At 36.9% G+C, this 22,850-nt stretch overlaps 1 protein-coding gene across 5 annotated transcripts in view; it reads left to right on the top strand.

Moving 5' to 3' along the window:
• Window positions 1–22,850, top strand: part of CUL2 (cullin 2) — a 111,998-nt gene that overhangs the window by 57,847 nt on the left and 31,301 nt on the right. For all 5 annotated transcript variants that reach the window (XM_036876680.2, XM_036876675.2, XM_036876676.2 and 2 more), the window contains 2 exons: window positions 20,529–20,625; window positions 20,719–20,829. In XM_036876680.2, the coding sequence (XP_036732575.1) occupies window positions 20,529–20,625; window positions 20,719–20,829 (208 nt within the window). The remainder of the gene's footprint in view (window positions 1–20,528; window positions 20,626–20,718; window positions 20,830–22,850) is intronic.

Genomic DNA, 22,850 nt, shown 5'->3' with positions numbered 1-22,850 from the left:
AGAATGTATATCCCGCTGCTTTTGGATGTAGAGTTCTATAGATGTCTATTAGGTCCATCTGCTCTACTGTGTTGTTCAGTGCTTCCGTGTCCTTACTTATTTTCTGCCCGGTGGATCTATCCCTTGGGATGAGTGGTGTGTTGAAGTCTCCTAGAATGAATGCATTGCAGTCTATATCCCCCTTTAGTTCTGTTAGTATTTGTTTTACATATGCTGGTCCTCCTGTGTTGGGTGCATATATATTTAGAATGGTTATATCCTCTTGTTTGACTGAGCCCTTTATCATTATGTAGTGTCCTTCTTTATCTCTTGTTACTTTCTTTGTTTTGAAGTCTATTTTGTCTGTTATTAGTACTGCAACCCCTGCTTTCTTCTCACTGTTGTTTGCTTGAAATATGTTTTTCCATCCCTTGACTTTTAGTCTGTACATGTCTTTGGGTTTGAGGTGAGTTTCTTGTAAGCAGCATATAGATGGGTCTTGCTTTTTTATCCATTCTGTTACTCTGTGTCTTTTGATTGGTGCATTCAGTCCATTAACATTTAGGGTGACTATTGAAAGATATGTACTTATTGCCATTGCAGGCTTTAAATTCGTGGTTACCAAAGGTTCAAGGTTAGCCTCTTTAGTATCTTACTGCCTAACTTAGCTCGCTTATTGAGCTGTTATATACACTGTCTGGAGATTCTTTTCTTCTCTCCCTTCTTGTTCCTCCTCCTCGATTCTTCATATGTTGGGTCTTTTGTGCTGTGCTCCTTCTAGGAGTGCTCCCATCTAGAGCAGTCCCTGTAAGATGTTCTGTAGAGGTGGTTTGTGGAAAGCAAATTCCCTCAGCTTTTGTTTGTCTGGGAATTGTTTAATCCCACCGTCATATTTGAATGATAGTCGTGCTGGATACAGTATCCTTGGTTCAAGGCCCTTCTGTTTCATTGTATTAAATATATCATGCCATTCTCTTCTGGCCTGTAGGGTTTCTGTTGAGAAATCTGACGTTAGCCTGATGGGTTTCCCTTTATAGGTGACCTTTTTCTCTCTAGCTGCCTTTAACACTCTTTCCTCGTCCTTGATCTTTGCCATTTTAATTGTTATGTGTCTTGGTGTTGCCCTTCTTGGATCCTTTCTGTTGGGGGTTCTGTGTATTTCCGTGGTCTGTTCGATTACTTCCTCCCCCAGTGTGGGGAAGTTTTCAGCAATTATCTCTTCTAAGATACTTTCCATCTCTTTTCCTCTCTTTTCTTCTTCTGGGACCCCTATAATACGGATATTGGCCACACAGTTCTCTTAATATTGTTTCATTCCTGGAGATCCTTTTGTCTCTCTCTATGTCAGCTTCTATGCGTTCCTGTTCTCTGATTTCAATTCCATCAATGGCCTCTTGCATTCTATCCATTCTGCTTATAAACCCTTCCAGAGTTTGTTTCATTTCTGCGATCTCCTTTCTGGCATCTGTGATCTCTTTCCGGACTTCATCCCATTTTTCTTGCGTATTTCTCTGCATCTCTGTCAGCATGTTTATGATTCTTATTTTGAATTCTTTGTCAGGAAGACTGGTTAGGTCTGTCTCCTTCTCTGGTGTTGTCTCTGTGATCTTTGTCTGCCTGTAGCTTTGCCTTTTCATGGTGATAGGAATAGTCTGCAGAACTGGGACGAGTGACGGCTGGAAGGACTTCCTTTCTTGTTGGTTTGTGGCCCTCCTCTCCTGGGAGAACAGCGACCTCTAGTGGCTTGTGCTGGGCAGCTGCGCACAGACAGGGTTTCTGCTTCCTGCCCGGCTGCTATGGAGTTAATCTCCGCTGTTCCTGTGGGCGTGGCCTGGCTCGGGCAGCTACTCTAAAATGGTGGAGTCGCGTTGGAGCAGGAGCTGTTGGGAGGCTATTTATCTCCGTAAGGGGCCTCCCTGCTCCCTGCAGCCCAGGGGTTAGGGTGCCCAGAGATCCCGGATTCCCTACCTCTGGATTAAGTGACCCGCCCTGCCCCTTTAAGACTTCCAAAAAGCACCCGCCAAAACAAAACAACGACCACAAAAAAAAACAAGAAAAAAAAATTTTTTTAATTAAAAAAAAAAAAATTTTTTTTTAATTAAAAAAAAAAAAAGGTGGTCGTTCGTTTTTCTTTATTCTCCGGTGCCAGCCTCAGGCCTCTGCTCACCGGTCTTTCTGCCCTGTTTCCCTAGTATTGGGGTCCCTGTCCCTTTAAGACTTCCAAAAAGCGCTCGCCAAAACAAAGCAGCAAAAAAGCAAAAAAAAAAAATGGTCGCGTGCTTTTCTTATGTCCTCTGTCGCCCAGCCTCCAGTGCCTGCTCACTGTTCTTGCTGCCCTGTTTTCCCAGTATCGAGGGCCCTGCACTCTGGCCCGGATGGCTGGGGCTGGGTGTTCGGCAGCCCTGGGCTCCGTCTCCCTCCCGCTCTGCCTGCTCTTCTCCCGCCGGGAGCTGGGGGGAGGGGCGCTCGGCTCCCGCGGGGCCGGGGCTTGTATCTCACCCCCTTCGCGAGGCGCTGGGTTCTCTCAGGTGCGGATGTGGTCTGGATATTGTCCTGTGTCCTCTGGTCTTTATTCTAGGAAGGGTTGTCTTTGTTATATTTTCATAGATATATGTTGTTTTGGGAGGAGATTTCCGCTGCTCTACTCACGCCGCCATCTTCCGCCCCTCTCAGGTTATGTATTCTTAAAAATATTTTGCTCAAGTTGCATCTTATTGCCATTGCTGCTACAGAGAAATGCTTTATTTTGTGTACCTACAGCTTCTTTGTGGGAAGAGGTCCACCCAACTTACAGAATAAAATATTTTCAGATCTAGTGGTGCATATTGCAGATTTGATTTCTGTTCAGTTTATTCATAATTTCCTTTCCACACATTCATCTCTTGGTTCCTAGATTTCTCTACAAGCGTCTAATACGCATTATTATATACTAGTGGTTTCCCAAACCTGGCCACTGAAAACCAAGCTTACACAGGGAATAAAGTAATATATGCTGATTGTAGGAAATCAAAAATGTGTAGAATGTTGAGAAGAGAGAAGTAAAAGACCTTGCACTTTTCCCATCGTACCTTCAGTTCTGTTATTTAAAGGAAACCACTATTAATGATTCTCTATGCACTTAAGATTGTATATATGCACATATATGTATATGTGTGTATATAACTACATACCTACATATATTTAATATTACACACATATGTACATACATTTGCGGAGTTTCTTGAAAGGTAGATATTTGGGTCCTGACTCATATCTCCTTAATCATGCTCTAGGGAGAGTAGGAACCTTTATTTTTACAAAGGTCCCAGATGTTTGTACATCTAGTCTGGATCACCATTTGTGAAGTACTATTCTACACTAAGTGATTTTCCCTCCATTTATTCAGTAAAGCTTTTATTGGCACAAAGATTGTATATATGCACATATATACAGACTATGACTAATGAATGACATAGACTAATGAATGAAACAGAAAAGAAACCTGATGTGGAAGCACAGTTGGAGGAAACCTTGATATTTAAGAGAGGTATGGTGTTACAACAGTGGGGAAGTTAGGAAGAGTTAAAAAATAAATGGAGCTAAGGGAGAAGGATTAAAGATGGCGGTGTGAGAGGTGAGACAAGGGCTTCCTCCTAAAACTGCATATAATACGAAAATATAATTAATACAACTAACCCCGAGAGAGCAACAGGAAAGAGTACTGCACCAGACTGCACACACCTGGAGAAAAGAGCAGACCTCACTGAACAGGGTAACGTACCAAAGCGGTGGCCTGGTGGGACCTGAGCCCCTCCCCCACCCCAGCTCACTGGCGCGAGGAAGAGAAACTGAGCAGAGAGGGAGTGGAAGCCTGGGACTGCTGAAGACCTAGCTCCAGAGATCTGCTCTGGGAGCACAAACCTACATTTCATGGTGCTTTCATGAGACTTGCATGACTACCGGGTTGGAAAGTTAATACAGGCAGAGTCCCTGGGGAGACTGTGATTCTGGCTGTTTGTGGAAAGCAGGGATCCATATCCTGCTGCTCTGGAACAAAAGTTTACACCTGTGTGGTCAGCCCACTGGTTCAGGCAGTGGAGGCATGCATAGCAGCCCGGAAGCAGGACTCTTTTCTACCCCAGACACCAATACCACTCCCTGCGACCCCCGACATTGCTTCAGAGGCTGAGCAACTCCAGAGAGTAGAGCTTCTGGACACTAGAGGGCGCCATATACAAACATGAAATGCCAAAGGAACCTTGTCCAGAGTAAAATCATTAATACAACTCCTGAGAAAGATATAAATGACATGAACCTCGTGACTCTTCCTGAAAGGGAGTTCAAAATATAAATCATTAACATGCTAATGGAGGTACGAAAAGATATCCAAGAACTCAGGAATGAATTCCGGTCAGAGATCCAATTGTTGAAGAATGCAATGGAGGGTATTAAAAGCAGGTTGGATACAGTGGAGGAGATGATAAATGAAATAGAAATCAGCGAAGAGGAATACAAAGAAGCTGAGGCACAGAGAGAAAAAAGGATCTCCAGAAATGAAACAATATTGAGAGAACTGTGTGACCAATCCAAACGGAACAATATTCGCATTATAGGCATACCAGAAGAAGAAGAGAGAGAAAGGGATAGAAAGTGTCTTTGAGGAGGTAATTGCTGAAAATTTCCCCAATCTGGGGAATGAGATAGTCTCTCAGGCCACAGAGGTGCACAGATCTCCCAACACAAGGGACCCAAGGAGGACAACACCAAGACATAGTAATTAAAATGGCAAAGATCAATGATAAGGACAGACTTAAAAGCAGCAAGAGAGAGAAATAAGATCACATACAAAGGAAAGCCCATCAGGCTAACATCAGACATCTCAGCAGAAACCTTACATACCAGAAGGGAGTGGCATGATGTATTTAATGCAATGAAGCAGAAGGGCCTGGAACCAAGATTACTTTATCTGGCAAGATTATCATTTAAATTTGAAGGAGGGATTAAACGATTTCCAGATAAGCAAAAGCTGAGAGAATTTACCTGCCATAAACCATTTCTTCAGTCTCTATTTTGGAGGGACTGCTATAGATGGAAGTGTTCCTAAGGTTTAATAGCTGTCAACGGAGGTAATAAAACCATAGTAAAGAAAGTAGAACAGCTAATTACTAAGCAAATGCAAAATTAAATTAACTATCCCCAGAGTCAATCAAGGGATAGACAAACAGTACAGAATATGAAACCTAATATATAAAGAATGGAGGAGGAAGAAAAAGGAGGAGAAAAATAAAAGAACCTTTAGATCATGTTTGTAATAGATTAAGTGAGTTAAGTTAGACTCTTAGATAGTAAGGAAGTTAACCTTGAACCTTTGGTAACCACAAATCTAAAGTCTGCGATGGCAATAAGTACATACCTATCGATAATCACCCTAAATGTAAATGGACTGAATGCACCAATAAAAAGACATAGAGCCACTGAATGGATAAAAAAACAAGACCCATCTATATGCTGCCTACAAGAGACTCACTTTAAACCCAAAGACGCACACACACTAAAAGTGCAGGGATGGAAAAACATATTTCATGCGACTAATAGAGAGAAAAAATCAGGAGTTGCAGTACTTGTATCCAACAAAATAGACTTCAAAACAAAGAAAGTCACAAGAGACAAAGAACAACATTACATAATGATAAACGGGTCAATCTAACAAGAAGATATAACCGTTATAAATATCTATGCTCCCAACACAGGAGCACCTACATGTGTGAAACAAATACTAACTGACTGAAAGAGGAAAAGAATGTTATGCGTTCATTCTAGGAGACTTCAACACTCCACTCACTCTGAAGGACAGACCAACCAGACAGAAAATAAGTAAGGAAACAGAGGCACTGAACAACACATTAGAACAGATGGACCTAACAGACATCTATGGAACTCTACGCCCAAACGTAGCAGAATACACATTCTTCTCAAGTGCACATGAAACATTTTCAAAAATAGATCATATATTAGGCCACAAAAAGAGCCTCAGTAAATTCAAAAAGATTGAAATTGTACCAACCAATTTCTCAGACCATAAAGGTATGAAATAGAAATAAATTATACAAAGAAAATGAAAAATCCAACAAACGTATTGAGGCTTCACAACATGCTCCTAAATAACCAATGGATCAATGACCAAGTAAAAACAGAGATCAAGCAATATGTGGAGACAAATGACAACAACAGTTCAACACCACAAAATCTGTGGTACGCAGCCAAGGCCGTGGTAAGAGGAAAGTATATTGCAATACAGGCCTCCCTCAGGAAAGAAGAACAATCCCATATAAGCAGTCTAAACTCACAATGAAACTAGAAGAAGAAGAACAAATGAGGCCCAAAGTCAGTAGAAGGAGGGACAGAATCAAGATTAGAGCAGAAATAAATAAAATTGAGAAGAATAAAACAATAGAAAGAATCAAGAGCTGGTTCTTCAAGAAAATAAACAAAATAGATAAACCCCTAGCCAGACTTATCAAGAAAAAAAGAGAGTCGACACACACAAACAGAATCAGAAATGAGAAAGGAAAAGTCACCACGGACACCACAGAAATATGAAGAATTATTAGAGAATACTGTGAAAAATTATATGCTAACAAACTGGATAATCTAGAAGAAATGGACAACTTTGTAGAAGAATAGAACCTTCTAAGGCTGACCAGGGAAGAAAGAGAAAATCTGAACAGACCAATTACCAGGAACGAAATTGAACTGGTAATCAAAAAACAACCTAAGAACAAATTCCCTGGACCAGATGGCTTCACTGCTGAATCTGATTAAATATTTAGTGAAGACATAATATCCATCCTCCTAAAAGTTTTCCAAAGAGTAGAAGAAGAGGGAATACTTCCAAACTCATTCTATGAAGCCAGCATCACTCTAATGTCAAAACCAGGCAAAGACACCACATAAAAAGAAAACTACAGACCAATATCCCTGATGAACATAGATGCAAAAATACTCAATAAAATATTAGCAAACCGAATTAAAAAATACATCCAAAAGATCATGCATCATGATCAAGTAGGTTTTATTCCAGGGATGCAAGGATGGTACAACATTCGAAAATCCATCAACATCATCTGCTACGTCAACAAAAAGAAGGACAAAAACCACATGATCATCTCCATAGATGCTGAAAAAGCATTTGACAAAATTCAACATCCATTCATGATAAAAACTCTCAACAAAATGGGTATAGATGGCAAGTACCTGAACATAATAAAGGCATATATGACAAACCCACAGCCAACATCATACTTAACAGCGAGAAGCTGAAAGCTTTCCTTTAAGATCGGGAACTAGACAAGGATGCCCACTCTTCCCCCTTCTGTTCAACATAGTACTGGCGGTCCTAGCCACGGCAATCAGATAACATAAAGAAATAAAAGACATCCAGATTGGCAAGGAAGAAGTCAAACTGTCCCTGTTTGCAGATGACATGATATTGTACATAAAAAAAACCCTAAAGAATCCACCCCTAAACTACTAGATCTAATATCTGAATTCAGCAAAGTTGCAGGATACAAAATTAATACACAGAAATCTGTGGCATTCCTATACACTAACAGTGAACTAACAGAGAGAGAAATCAGGAAAACAGTTGCATTCACAATGGCATCAAAAATAATAAAATACCTAGGAATAAACCTAACAAGGAAGTGAAAGACCTATACCCTGAAAACTACAAGACACTGTTAAAAGAAATTAAAGAAGATACCAATAAATGGAAACACATCCTGTGTTCATGGGTAGGAAGAATTAATATTGTCAAAATGGCCATCCTGCCTAAAGCAATCTGTAGATTCAATGCAATCCCTATCGAAATACCAACAGCATTCTTCAACGAACTAGAGAAAATCATCCTAAAATTCATGTGGAACCACCAAAGACTCCGAATAGCCAAAGGAATTCTGAGAAGGAATAATAAAGTAGGGGGCATTATGCTCCCCAACTTCAAGCTCTACTACAAAGCCACAGTAATCAAGACAATTTGGTACTGGCACAAGAACAGACCCATACACCAATGGAACAGACTAGAGAGCCCTGACACAAACCCAACCATATGTGGTCAATTAATATATCATAAAGGAGCCATGGACATACAATGGGGAAATGACAGCCTCTTCAATGGCTGGTGGTGTTGGCACAACTGGTCAGCTACATACAAGAGAATGAAACTGGGTTATTGTTTAACCCCATACACAAAAGTAAACTTGAAATGGATCAAAGACCTGAATGTAAATCATGAAACCATAAAACTCTTAGAAGACAACATAGGCAAACATCTCCTGAATATAAGCATGAGTAACTTCCTGAATACATCTCCTCGAGCAAGGGAAACAAAAGCAAAAATGAACTCATGGGACTACATCAAACTAAAAAGTTTCTGTACGGCAAAGGACACCATCAACAGAACAAAAAGGCATCCTACAGTATGGGAGAATATATTTGTAAATGTCATGTTTGACAAGGGGTTAACATCCAAAGTATATAAAGAACTTATACACCTCAACACCTAAAAAGCAAATAACCCGATTAACAAATGGACAGAGGATATGAAGAGGCAGTTCTCCAAAGAAGAAATTCAGATGGACAACAGACACATGAAAAGATGCTCATCATCACTAATCATCAGGGAAATGCAAATTAAAACCACAATGAGATATCACCTCGCACCAGTAAGGATGGCCAGCATCGAAAAGACTAGGAACAACAAATGCTGGCATGGATGTGGAGAAAGGGGTTCCCTCCTACTCTTCTGGTGGGAATGTAAGCTAATTCAACCATTGTGGAAAGCAATATGGAGGTTCCTCAGAAAACTAAAAATAGAAATACCATTTGACCCGGGAATCCCACTCCTAGGAATTTACCCAAAGAATACAACTTCTCAGATTCAAAAAGACATATGCACCCCTATGTTTATTGCAGCACTTTTTACAGTAGCCAAGAAATGGAAGCAACCTAAGTGTCCGTCAGTAGATGAATGGATAAAGAAGAGGTGGGTACATATACACGATGGAATACTATTCAGCAGTAAGAAAGAAACAGATTCTACCATTTGCAACCACATGCATGGAGCTGGAGGACATTATGCTCAGTGAAATAAGGCAGGTGGAGAAAGACAAATGCTAAATGATTTCCCTCATTTGTGGAGTATAACAATGAAGCAGAACTGAAGGAAGGAAATGGCAGCAGATTCGGAGACTCCAAGAATGAACTATTGTTTACCAAAGGGGAGGGGTGTGGGAAGGCGAGTGGGGAGGGAGGGAAAAGGGGATTGAGGGGTATTATGTTTAGTACACATGGTGTGGGGATCACACGGAGAACAGTGTAGCACAGAGAAGGCACATAGTGTATCTGTGGCATCTTGCTGCACTGATGGACAGTGACTGCATTGGGGTATGGGTAGGGACTTGATAATAAGAGTAAATGTAGTAACCACATTGTTTTTCATGTGAAACCTTCATAAGAGTGTATGTCAATCATACCTTAATAAAAATAAGTAAAAACAAATGAAGGCAGAATAAAAACATTTCTAGATTAAAAATAAATAAATAAATAAATAAATAAATGGAGTTATGAAGTCACTATTTTTTCCATAAGTCACTTAACTCTTACCTTTGTTTATGATGTTCACATGCAAACAGAAAGAGAATGCTTAAGTCAAGAGTGCAAACAGAAAAGGATTGCTGTTGGGTTGTAATTTCAGAATAAATAAAACTTTTCCAGTTCAATGAAAATTTAAGTGTGAAGATTTATTTCAGGTTACAATTTGCCAAATGATTCTCTTGCAGACAGAGAAGTCCACCAAGTAAATGCTAAGAGAGCAATTCTGATCTTGGGAATCCATAAACCTTCCATAAAGTATGCAAAGTTTTATGTACATATGCATATCAAGTACCACTTATTTATTAAGTACAGTGGCTTTCATCCTTTTTGGGGGGATCTTTAAATTCTTTAGGAAGATGTTGAAAGCTGTGGAACCTGTCCATGTCATGTCTCTTTTCTGTTTCATTCATTAGTTTGTCTGTCTTTGTGCCTGTATCTCACTGTGTTTATTATTGTAGCTTACTGTATCTTGATATACAGTATGATAAGCTTGTCCTTCATAGAAGCCAAAAGTGTTCTTGTTGTGCTTTGGCCCTTTACTCTTTCATATACATGTTATAATCATCTTTTTATATTTTATTTTATTTTATTGGTTATTTTTTTGTTGTATCATTGATATACAATCTTATATTGGTTTCAAATATATAACACAGTGGTTCAACAGTTATGCGTATTATTAAATCCTTATCCCCACTAATGCAGTTGCTGTCTGTCAACATAAGAAGATGTTAGAGAATCAATGGCTGTATTCTCCATGCTGTACTACTGTCCTTGTGACCAGCTTACATTATAGTTGAAAATTTTTGTGCCCCTTTATCCCCTTTTATAATCATTTTTAAAGGTGATTTTATGAGCTACCTTTAAAAAATTTAATGGGTTTAATTTGAATTGAATCTGTATGTAGTTTGGAGAGAATTTACATCTTTGTTGTTTTAAGTCTTCTTATCCATGAATATAGTATGTCTATTTATTATGCCTTCCTTATTATCTTATTATCTCCTAATAAGTTCTTATAAATCTGTTTGTAAAGGTTCTGATTTCTTTTTGTTAGATTTATTTCAAGATACTTGGTATTCTCTGATAATATTAGTGAAAGTTTGCTTATATAATTATTCATTGTTTTCTGCTAGTGTATAGAAATTCAGCTGACTTTTATGCAAATTTTATATCCCATTACTTTGTTAAATTGTCATTTCTAACAATTTGTGCATATTTTTGTTTTCCATGTAAGGTATCAATTTGTAAATAATGATCGTTTTGTTCCTCCTTTTACATGTGTGCACATGTGTGTGTGTGCCTCACTGGCTAGGACTTTCAAAGCAGTGTTGAAGAGAAGTGATGGATAATAAGCGTCTTTGTCTCATTCTTGATTTTAAAGGTTACATGTATGAAGTTTCCTCATTTAAGATGATGTTTCTTCTAGTTTTATAGTAGATACTCTTTTTAAGAATAATGAAGTTAATTTGAATTGCTATTGAATTTTATAAAATGACTTTTCTATTTCTGTTGAGTGATCCTTATGGTTTTTTAATTATTTTAATCTGTTAAAGTGGTGAATTACAATTATGGATTTTCTAATACTAAGCTAGCCTTGTATAACTGGAATAAAATCCAAGTTGTTTGTTGTCTGTTGTAGTTTTTACACATTGTTGCATTCGGTTGACTAATATTTTATTTAGAATTTTGCATCAACATTTATGAGTTGACTGAGCCTGTAATTATTTGTTCTCATGCTGTCTTTGTTTGATATCAGGGTCATCCTTACAGGATGAATTAGGGCATATTCCCTGTTTCCTTTGAATAGAAGAGTTCGTATAAAATTGGGATCATCCATTTCTTGAGTGTCTAGTAAAACTCATTGCAAAACCATCTGGATCTAGAGTTTTTTAGGATTTTTGTAGAAAATATTTTTAACACTGCTGTAGTTTTTCAGTAGTCTTAAGATTAGTCAAACTTGTAGTTCTTAAGTCAGTTGTGAGTTATTTTTTGAAAATTTCTGGAAAGTTGCTGTTGGCAGTATTCTCTTTAAAAAAACTTTTTATTTGACATAGTTTTAGATTTCCAGAAGAGTTGGAAAGCTAGTACAGTATGGAAGTTGAGACAGATTTTCTAATGTGAGACCATACCTTTCTATTGCAGTAAGTAGAATTCCTAATACTTAAAAATTGTCTTCTATGTGGTAATCTCAGTTAAAGGAAATAAAGACATTAATAATTTACTTAGCATATTGTAGAGCTGTGTTAGGCTCCATTAATATTTTTTCTTTTTTATTGAAGTATCATTGATATATAATCTTATATTGGTTTCAAATATACAACACAGTGGTTCAACAGTTACCCATATTATTAAATCCTCACCCTTACTTGTGCGGTTACTATCTGTCAACATAGGAAGATATTACAGAATCATTGACTATATTGTCTATGCTGCACTTCCATCCCTGTGATCAACTTATATTATGATTGAGAATTTTTGTGCCCCTTTTTCCCCTTACCCACCCCACCCCCATGGTAACCACTAATCACTTCACAGTGTCTGTGAGTCAACTGCTGTTTTGTTCATTCTATTTTGCTTTGTTCTTTTATTTTTTATTAAAGTATCATTAATATACAAGCTTATGTTGGTTTCATATGTACATCAGTGGTTCAGCAGTCCCTGTGATCAACTTATATAGTGATTGCAAATTATTGTGCCCTTTTATCTCCCTCTCTGTCCCTCACATCCATGCCCTCCCCTTCCCCTTGGTAACCATTAGTCACTTATCAGTGTTGTGACTCTAATGCTATTTTGTTCCTTCAGTTTTGCATTGTTTTTATATTCCACAAATAAGTGAAATCATATAGTATTTGTCTTTCTCTACCTGGCTTGTTTCACTGAGCATAACACCCTCTAGATCCATCCATGTTGTTGCAAATGGCAGGATTTCTTTTCTTTTTATGGCTAAATAATATTCCATTGTCTATATGTACTACATCTTCTTTCTCCATTCGTATATCAATGAACATTTAGGTTATTTCCAGATCTTGGTTATTGTAAATAATGCTGCAGTAAACATAGGTATGTATATATCTTTTCAGATTAGTGATTTTGTTTTCTTTGGGTAAATTACCAGATGTAGAATTGATAGATCATATGGTATTTGTAATTTTAGTTTTTTGAAGAACCTCCATACTGCTTTCCACAGCAGTTGTACCAATTTACAATTCTACCAACAGGGTAGGAGGGTTTTCTCTTCTCCACATCCTTGCCAGCACTTGTTATTTCTTGTCTTTTGGATAGTGGCCATTCTAACTGGTGTGAGGTGATATCTCATTGTAGTTTTGATTTGCATTTCCCTGATGATTAGTGATGTGGAGCATCTTTTCATGTGCCTGTTGGTCATTTGTATTTCTTCTTTGGAGAAATGTCTGTTCAGGTCCTCTACCCATTTATTAATTGGCTTACTTGTTTTTTTGGAGTGTTGAGACATATGAATGAGTTCTTTATATATTTTGGATGTTAACCCCTTATCAGAGGAGTCATTTACAAATATATTCTCCCATACTGTAGGTTGCCTTTTTGTTCTGTTGATGGTGTTTTCTGCTATGCAGAAGCTTTTTAGTTCGATATAGTCCCACTTGTTCATTTTTTATTTTGTTTCCCTTGCCTGAGGAGATGTGCCCAGGAAAAAATTGCTCATGCTTGTATTCAAGAGATTTTTGCCTATGTTTTTTCCTAAGAGTTTTATGGTTTCATGTCTTACATTCAGTTCTTTGATCCATTGGAGTTTCCTTTTATGTATGGGGTTAGACAATAATCCAGTTTCATTCACTTCATGTAGCTGTCCAGTTTTTCCAATACCAGTTGTTGAAGAGGCTGTCTTTTCCCCATTGTATGTTCTTGTATATTGTATATTAATTGTATATTATATTGTATATTAATTGACCATATATGCATGGATTTATATCTGAGCTCTCTATTCTGTTCTATTGATCTATAGGCTCCATTAATCATTTTTAAAAACACTTAAGAATAACTGTAAGAATTAATAGTTCAGTAACTGCCCATTTTTCCTACTTCAAGTAATGACATTTGTTTTTTAAAGAGAGCAATTAGGAGTAAGAAATAAAACCAAATTAAAATTAATTGAAAATAAATAGTTTTTCAAACACCAGAGTTGAATAATTTGTTCCTCAGGGGATATTTTTACACTTCTGTGACTTGGCTGCCAACTGTTTTTCATTTGATACCAAAAGGATTTTGTCCCCAAAGTAAATCAAGTTACCAAAAAAGTGTTAACAGGACCTATACTGCATTGCTGTTCTTAAGATGAAATGAGATGCTTATATAAAGTATTTACCACAGTGCCTGAGGCATAGTAAGACACAGTAATGGTAATGTTCAATACGATTAGCTATGTCCAATTAGCTATGTCCAAGTGAAAACTTTCCATAATAATTCCCTAAAGTAGTCCTATTTGTGTAGGTGTTCTTTAAACAGGTTCTAATGTAAAGCTTGTGGTAAGCCAGTGTAACTAACCCTTTGATACTTGCTAATGGATGTGATTAACTTTTTTATCTATTATTTTTCAAATCTGTAGTATATGGTAGGATCAAGGTTTATGTTTTTGTTATTTTACCTTTGGGGATTATACTATTCTACTTCCCAGGACTGACTACAGACTCTTGACAACAGTATACAAAGATGTATTCAGAAGAAGAATTCTCAGCCTTCAAGATTTGATTCTTTCTTGATTTCCTAGGTCTAGGTTGCTGGCCCCACCTCTTTTTCAATTTTAAGCAAACCTCTCTGAATCATTTGTATGAATAGCACAGAGTGGAAATCGGGGGATTTTAGTTCCCTTCACAGATTCTGTTGCCTATGTAAATAACTTCAGTGGATCCTTCACTGTACAATAGGGAAGGTTTGTTCAGCTCACTTTTGGAGGCCCCTTGCAGCTCTAAATTTCTGTTTTGTGACATATGGTTTTATATGAGGTCAAATTAGATTTAAATAAAGAACCAATAGCATAAATAGGATGCTAATAAAATATGATATCATACAGAAATATTCTGTGAGGAGAGACCGGTAACTTGCCTAGAGCCCTTCCTGGTGGATTGAAAGAGATGAGAGGAAGTGGGGAGAGCCTTTGCAGTGAAAAGACTTCAGAGCAGAGACTGGTAACATGCCAGCAATCCCTAACAGAATGGCTTTGTTCCTGCTTAGAGGGGTTTCGCTTAGTGCTAACATCATTTAATGTAGTCCGAGTGGTTATTTTTATAATGGCCAAGATTGCTACAAGAAGACATGTATCTTTCCTAATTCTTTTTTGTACTTAGTAGATTGTTTGCACTTAGTCAACATTTATTAGATTATGTTCCAGCAGCTGTTTATAGCTGTTTAGCCCTGTGATTCTTAAGCACTTGTCTTTAGCTAAAATGCTTCTATCACACAGGTGGATCTGATGCTAAGGAGATAATCCTACCTCAGTTATTTTTATAATTCTTGTTCTTTTTTTTAAACCAGAATAATGTACTTTCTTCCTCTTTTAGCAGCATAGTCTTAGACTCATCAGTAGATGAATTAACTTGGTTGATATCTTTAGAGAAAGTAGTTCTTCCTAATGTAACTTTGATTATGTGAGGAGTATTTTATACTGTCCTACCACCTACACCTCTAAGGGTTGTATAAAATCAGACATGGAATAATTGTTCCATTTTCTTGTTGTAAGAAAAATGTATGGATCATAAAGATTCCCCAACTCCCAAAGAAGATAAGTTGTTAGTCTTCTTTGAAATTTTCAGAAAATTGAGAGCCACCTCCAGCTTAAAGAAGTTATCTGTTAGGCTAATGGTAGATTTGTCTTTATGAGATCACCAACACTCTCCACTAAGTGAAAATTCTTAACAAGCATGAATGCTGAAATACTCAGTAAACTGTAATCAGGATCTCATGACTCTTGAAAAGAGCTGTAATTGAGTGGAGCAGGATCTCTGCAGGAAAGCCAAAAAGAAGGTCTGAAAGGACACAGACAGAAAAACAAGACAGCAACATAAAGTGATGTAAAGGGAGCAAAAGAGGAGCCTTAGTTTACAGAACCAGGCCTCATCTGCTTTTAAGGTACAAACTGGGACCAGACTTTCTGCTTAATCATATTCTTGTGAAGGTGGTACCTCTTGAGATACATGAACTCTGTAGGAATAATGCCAGTTTCATGTGTTTTGAAACACTGTTTCAGAGAAGTGTTATATTTGAAAGTAGAATGCAGTTTATAGAATTTTTTTGTTGAGAGAATCAGTTAAACAGCTGTTTAAATTTTTTTCACAGTATCATCAAATCTGTAAACACAGACTTCAGTTGATAATCCAAAAAGTAAAGATGTTCCTCCTATATAATATAGGAAAGAGAAAAGCAATGTAACCATATGTGTATATCTGCATATTTTTTGCAGTGTTTACTTCACTTGGAAAGATAAAAGTAATTGTATTCATATAATAACTTACCTGTCTTTTTTATTAATGTAATAGAATTGCCAACTGGGACTCTCAATGTTTTAACAACCTAAAATTGTTTATAATTTTAATAAATATTTAAGCAACAGGTTCCCCCTCCATCCTTTTTTTTTCCTTTGTAATTTATATGTTGATGAATCCTGACCATTTGATATTTTATACTTTCCATTATCTGGATTTTGCTGATCGTGTACATTAGGCACATTTAATTATGTTCCTTTGTCCTTAGTATTTCCTACACCTGGGCAGTCCAGGGGCTTACACAGACTCTAGGTGATTCCTCTGGCAAAATTATAGGCATTTTGTTCTTTCAGAATGTCTGACTTTTACAGTTTTTTTGATGTAAGCAGCCACTAATGCTAAATACTTTTTTTTAGTTTATTGAGTTTTATGAAGCTGTGTCACTTTAATTCTGTCATTTTGTTTTCATTTTCTTACCTGAAATAAATCTGATAAAGACGTGCTTTCCCTCATATGCTATTTGGCTACCTGATGTAAAGTTCACACAGGAAGGCAATAATAACAAATGCCCATTTCTTGCCTTTTCTTTATGTATCAAGATAATGAGTTGGTTTCCTGTCGTCCTCAGGAAGTGATTGATTAGTTCTTTCTTTTTTTTCAGTATATTATGAATTTATAGACTTAAATATATTTGACTCATTTCCATTCATTGTCATATTGTATTGAAGCTTGACTGTCTTTGGTTACTTGCTTTCTGAGCTGATCCTAGTAATCCTTGGTAGCTTTCTCACTATCTGAGATGTTAGGATGTTTCCTACTCATCTTGTACATTTCCTTCCCCGGGCATGGTGGTCAGCTACTCAGTGAGAAACTTAGTTGTAAATAAGCAAACGCTCCAAAAAATGCATTCTGAAAAACTGGGTGCTCCAGGTGCTTTCTTCAAGCCTCCTCTCCACAGAGGTAATCCCTCTTATCATTTGGTTGCCTGTCTTCCCAAACCTTTGCCTATGAATTTTTGTATCTACATGCAGAAATAAATATAATGTGGATATTGTTTTGTTTCCTTTTCTTTAAGTGATTTTTTTTTCCTTCTAACTTTAGAAATCATAAATGATACTTATACTTATTAACTTCTTACTTTAATTCAATTATGTATCTTGGTAATTTTTCTGTGTTAGTACATAAAGATCTCATTCTTTTTATACTGCCCCATAATACTTGGTGTGGCTCTGCCTCACTTTAGTAAACTGTCCTCCTTATGGTGTCTGTCAACCAGTTTCCCCATTAGTGTGCCTCCTGTTTCTGTCACGCACACATGCAGGTGTGTGTTTGGAGCCATAGAGTTGGTGCATTTAGAATTTTCCCTCTTTGCCATCTAAAGCGCCTGTTCTTCCACCAGCAGACTGTTTTTCTACCACTCAGCAGTGTCTTATATTATCACATCTTGCCAATCTGGGAGGGAACCATTTCCGTAATTTCCCAGTGACTTACTGAGGTGAGAATTGGGGGGCTTAGGAGGTGCTGTGAGACAAGAGCCCATAGCAGTCTTGCCCCTCCTCTTAGGGCACCACCTCTGCCCAAGCACCACACTTACTGAGCCAGTGGGAACACTTAGCTGCTGCTTGTTGCCAGGCTTCAGAGACTGGCTTGTTCTCCTGATGACCCAGCTGGTTTTGTCAGCCCATGTGCCATCCAGCTTCCAGTGTCTGCCACTTGTGGCCTGTCTCCCTCCACCATCTTCCTACCCTCTCCTGTAGCAGTGCTTTCTCTTGTGCATTGTGGTCAGTGGTTTTATTTCTCTACACTGTCCAGTCTTCATTTCCATCTTTTTCCAATTTCTGCAAGTCTAAGGGCTACTGCCAACAATGGAATATTAAAAGGTATCCTCCAGTCATTTCTTAAATTTAGAGTGGGAGCAAAAGGCTGCAGTTAGTTTGCTGGGACACTGTTCTCATTTTAAACATGGGGGTAAATGAAGGTTTCACTAAGAGATTAATTTGTCCATTGTCATATCCTGGTATCAGGACTTTTCAGAGTTACAGCCTAACTTTTGATGACCATTGCAAGCCTGGCCTGCTATCTGAGTTAAATGCTCAGTTAATTGGCTTTAAATGCCTTGCTTTTAAAATCACAACCAGTGCTTTTTTGGTCTCTTAGCTTTATTCTTCTCTTTAATATACTGAAAATGCTTCCATTTTGCTCCTACAATACTTAAAATACTAGCTAATGTTTATTGATTGTTTACTCATATGCCAGGCTACGTGCTTTCCTGGATTATGCTTAATCTTTATCACATCCTCACATCCATGAGGTATAGGTACTTTTATTATTATTCCCACTACAGAAGAAATCTCTGAGTACTAAGAGATTAAACATTGCTATCGGTGACATATTAATGAAGTCAAAACTCAAACCCAGGCAGTCTGACTCTAAAATTCTGGTCTTATGGGCTATGTTAAGCTATTCCTATTAGTCCCCATCATCCCAGCTGAGTGGTTTCATTGTCTTGGTAATGTCATCATGATTATCATAGGCATTTTCCATGCAGTCCTGATAAGGTCAAATAATAAGCCATATTTCTAAAAAATTTTTCATATCCCTTTCTCAGGATTTATCTCTTGGGACCACTGTTCTTAGCTGAGACCAGAGTTTTATCAGATGACCAATTTAATCAGTTTTCTTTAGCTGACTAGCTAGCTTAGTATCTTTTCATAGTTTATTTTCATTATCTGTCAGCCTAATAAAAATGTGTATTTATAATGATTTTGTGTAGTACTTTCTGTGCAGTGATAAAAATAAGTGGTCTTAAAAATTGAATCATTATGCCCAAGGGTTTCTGAATACAGATGTTATTCTTACAGGGAGGACAGCTTAGTTATTGAATACTAGGAATATCAATGTGTTTTCTAGTTAGTGCCTTACCTGATTCTAGCTTATCTGGGCCTTTTGGGATTAGAGAAAAATGGCAGGAGTGCTGAGAATAGCAGGAGTAGAAGTTTGCTGATGGTGAACAGGGATGGTAGGATTTGGTCATGAAAACAATTTTAGGTAACCTGATTTTCCAGTTATTTAGTTATTTTTCATCCTTGACTGAAATTCAAATATTCTTAGTACTCACTTAGTTATTTTTCATCCTTGACTGACTTTCACTTGGGCCTCGGCAAAGTTAAAAGGAAAGTGATGTGTTCCTAATAGCTAAGAAAGGTTAGATCATTATTTCGCCAGATTTAATTTGGGTTTAAGAGGCTACTAATGGCAGATGAGCAGAGGAAATGAGCTCCCTGGTATTATATGTACCTAATGGTTTTTATTAGTCCTATCAAAATGTAGACTTTGTATCTAAGATTCTGTGACTGACAGAATTACTGTAGCCATATTAATTCATGTACAAAAATTTTTCCCATAATATCCAGATAATTAAAGGAAGAATGAAAGAGGATTAAAGGGACATAGAGGTGGAGGTTGGGGGACACTAATAAATAAAGATAATTGCCTCAACACTTTTCTTAAGTTTAGAAAATCTTTGTATCCTACTCTAAAGAATAAGGAATGATGATAATACATTTTCTGTTGCTCTCTATAAAATAATTATTAATGTGAAGAAAAAAACATGTTAATCTTAATATGGAAGATTACCATGGAAGGTTAAGCTGTACATATGGTTTGATTTGAGCATTAGTGCTGGGGTCAGAAACTCCCAGCCTAGGTCAAACTGTTTTACTGTGCTTTAGGCAAATTTTTGTTTTCTGCTTCGTTTTCCTATTTCTGTAATTAGGCTAACATTCATCTACATTTCTTATGGTGATTAAGACTTGCATTACAGTACTGCCTTGACTAAATAGTAACTTACCAAATGTCACATGAATAATTGGAGATAATTTTAGCTCCCTTTGCAGTGTAAAGAAATATAGAAATACCCATCTCACTAAATGCCTAAATAGAGAAATACCCTTGTGTTTGAATGGAAAACAATTCATGGCTCTAGCAGGTCTCTCAGGGACAGAACAAGAGCTATTAGTCATTTTGGTGAGTGATACATTATATAGAGAGTGCTATAGGCCTACTTGTAATGGTTCAAAGACTGAATTTTCAGACCAAATCCTCTCATAAAAGAGTTTGTAGTGAGTGAAATTCAAATATTCTTTACCACCAGTCTTAACATCTCAAACTGATGGGCTCATTCATAGCTGCTCTAAAGAAGTATCTTAGTATCCATACAATGTCTTTACCTTCACAATCAAAGCTTTTATTTGTTGAAGTGATATCTAATGTATACATTATTATAAATATTAACTCATCTGTGATATGAAAAAATTATCTTTAAGCATCTAGTACTCAATGACTTTTAAAATGCTTTATAATCTGATAAGACCAATAGAATAAGCAGCCATATTTTGACATTCTTTGGTGTATTTCCATGGATAATTTATTTTCTCAAGAATATTTTGTTATATCTTGTTCCAGTGATCGTGGTGGAGAAGACCCAAACCAGAAAGTAATCCATGGGGTTATTAACTCCTTTGTTCATGTTGAACAGTATAAGAAAAAATTCCCCTTAAAGGTAAAAAGCCTCCTTTAAAAACAAATAATCAGACCTTTGATTTCTTAAATTACTTGTTCTAATTTTTTAATATGGTTTAATTGATTTATTTAGTTTTATCAAGAAATCTTTGAGTCTCCCTTTCTGACTGAAACAGGAGAATATTACAAACAAGAAGCTTCAAATTTATTACAGGAATCAAACTGCTCACAGTATATGGAAAAGGTAAGAAAGAAAACATGGTAAATACTTAATCTATTATATATCAGGGATGGTTTTATTTAAAATTAGTTCTCTTATTAGTGTATTTTCTTGGATGTAAAAAGGCTTTGTTTGATCTTTGCTCTGAGTTATAGTTAATGTACAACACCTATTGATAAATCATTGTTCTTGCTATAGCATTCTCAGTGAGAAAAAGTGCTCTTCCAGTTTTCGTCATGGTTGGTGCTTTTTGATCCATCCTGATTGCTTGATTAGCTTGTCTTTAAAAGTTAATGTATGTGCACATTCATGGCAAAATAATAAACTATGTTTTGTGCTTAGTAGATATGTTTAGGCAGTAGGATAAATATAGAAACTAGGTGTTTGGGTTATCCTTTTTCCTTTGAAATGGAAGGGAAAATAGAGTAATACTTGGATAGGTTACTCATGTTCAGTTTCTGGAAGGCTAAGAAAAATCTCCATTGGAAATTAATCATTAAACTAACACATACTGATTCCTGTATTTAAAATTCCAGGCATGTTTTCTCAGTAAAAGACTAGTCATGTTGTAATTTCAGTTATCATACAAGATATATTAAAAATTTTAAGGTTTTTCTTCTGTAGTGTTGGATTTGAAGCATTTTATTATGGGGTGATTTTTGTTAGTTTAGCCAAGAAATATAAAATACAAGCAGAATAGCAGTTGTATGTCCTCCGTAGTACATAGGTTAAGAAATATCAGTATTTACGGACACACTTTATATATTCTAAAAAACCCAGGTCTACAGGTTGAATTGTTTAACTCTCTTCCTGCTATTTCACTAGTTATCTCTGGGACCTTGATTGAGTAAGTCATCGAGGACATTTTTCTCCCATTTATTGAGTATGTTTACACTAAGTCAGTGGTTCTTAGCCTTTCTGCATCTTAGAAATTTTTTAAAGGTTCTAGATCCAGTCCTGAAAAGTGCACTGAGAATCAGTGATGCGTATGCTCCTCATTATATCTGGCTTTCAAAAAGGCCACTGGCAAAAATATTGTATGGTTCTACTTTGATAGGCCTTTTTACAGATTGTGAAGTTTCTAGAATAGGCAAATTCAAAGTAGAAGTTCCTGAGGCAGGGAAAATGGGGAGTTCCTGAGATTGATTACAGAGCCTTTGTTGGTGTAATGGAAAAGGTTTTGGAAATAAACAGTTGTACAACATTGTGAATGTAAATAATGCCACTGATTTGTATATTTAAAAATGGGTAAAATGGTAAATTTTAGGTTATATGTATTTTACCACAATTTAAAAAACATTAGTAATGCAATATAGCAAAGCCCATTGAATTGTATACTGTAAATGAGTGGATCATATGATATGTAAATTATATTTCAAACAGTTAAAAGGAGGGCCATTGGAAATTATGTTTGGAAAATAGAGTTTATAAAAGTAGTTCATTTAACTAGACAAATGTCACCTTCCTGCTTCCCTTTCTGTATCTTTCCTCTGGTTTGGCTTTGTCCCCCTTCTGCAGGTGGTTTTATAGCTGTTTGAAGCACTGAGTTAAGATACTCCAGCCTTATCTGCCTTTGTCTTGATATGTATCCCTGTGCCCTCGGCCTCCGTTATCATTGTTTTATTTTTTTCCTTTTCTCATGCTCCCTCATCCCCCTCAGACCCAAACTCTAATTCCTTTTGCATTTAGTTAATCTGTAAATAGATTAAAGTTCTTATAGTATACTATAAATGACTAGTATGCATAATCCTTTTAAGGACTATTTTTATTTTATAAAATCGGGTTGACCCAAATGACTTTCGTAGTTGATGCAGTATCTAGTGAACTCCATTGTTTTGGCCCTCTTGCCCACCTTTGGTTTCTATGATTTCATCCTGAACTTCTGGTTCAACAGGGAAATACAGTAGAAAGATAGGACCATGAGTCTCTCCTCAGTCTTGAGCCTCATTTCCAGCAAAGATATCAGAGGCAACCAGGAGTGATGTGTTACCTCCCCCTCAACATCACCTCTCCCAGCATAACTCCTTCTGCCCAGATGCACTCAG

The sequence above is a fragment of the Manis pentadactyla genome, chromosome 3 (genome assembly GCF_030020395.1).
Source record: "Manis pentadactyla isolate mManPen7 chromosome 3, mManPen7.hap1, whole genome shotgun sequence".
NCBI classification, from domain to species: Eukaryota; Metazoa; Chordata; class Mammalia; order Pholidota; family Manidae; genus Manis; species Manis pentadactyla.
The sequence above is the reverse complement of the archived record's forward strand: the minus strand, read 5'-3'. Positions and strand labels throughout refer to the sequence as shown.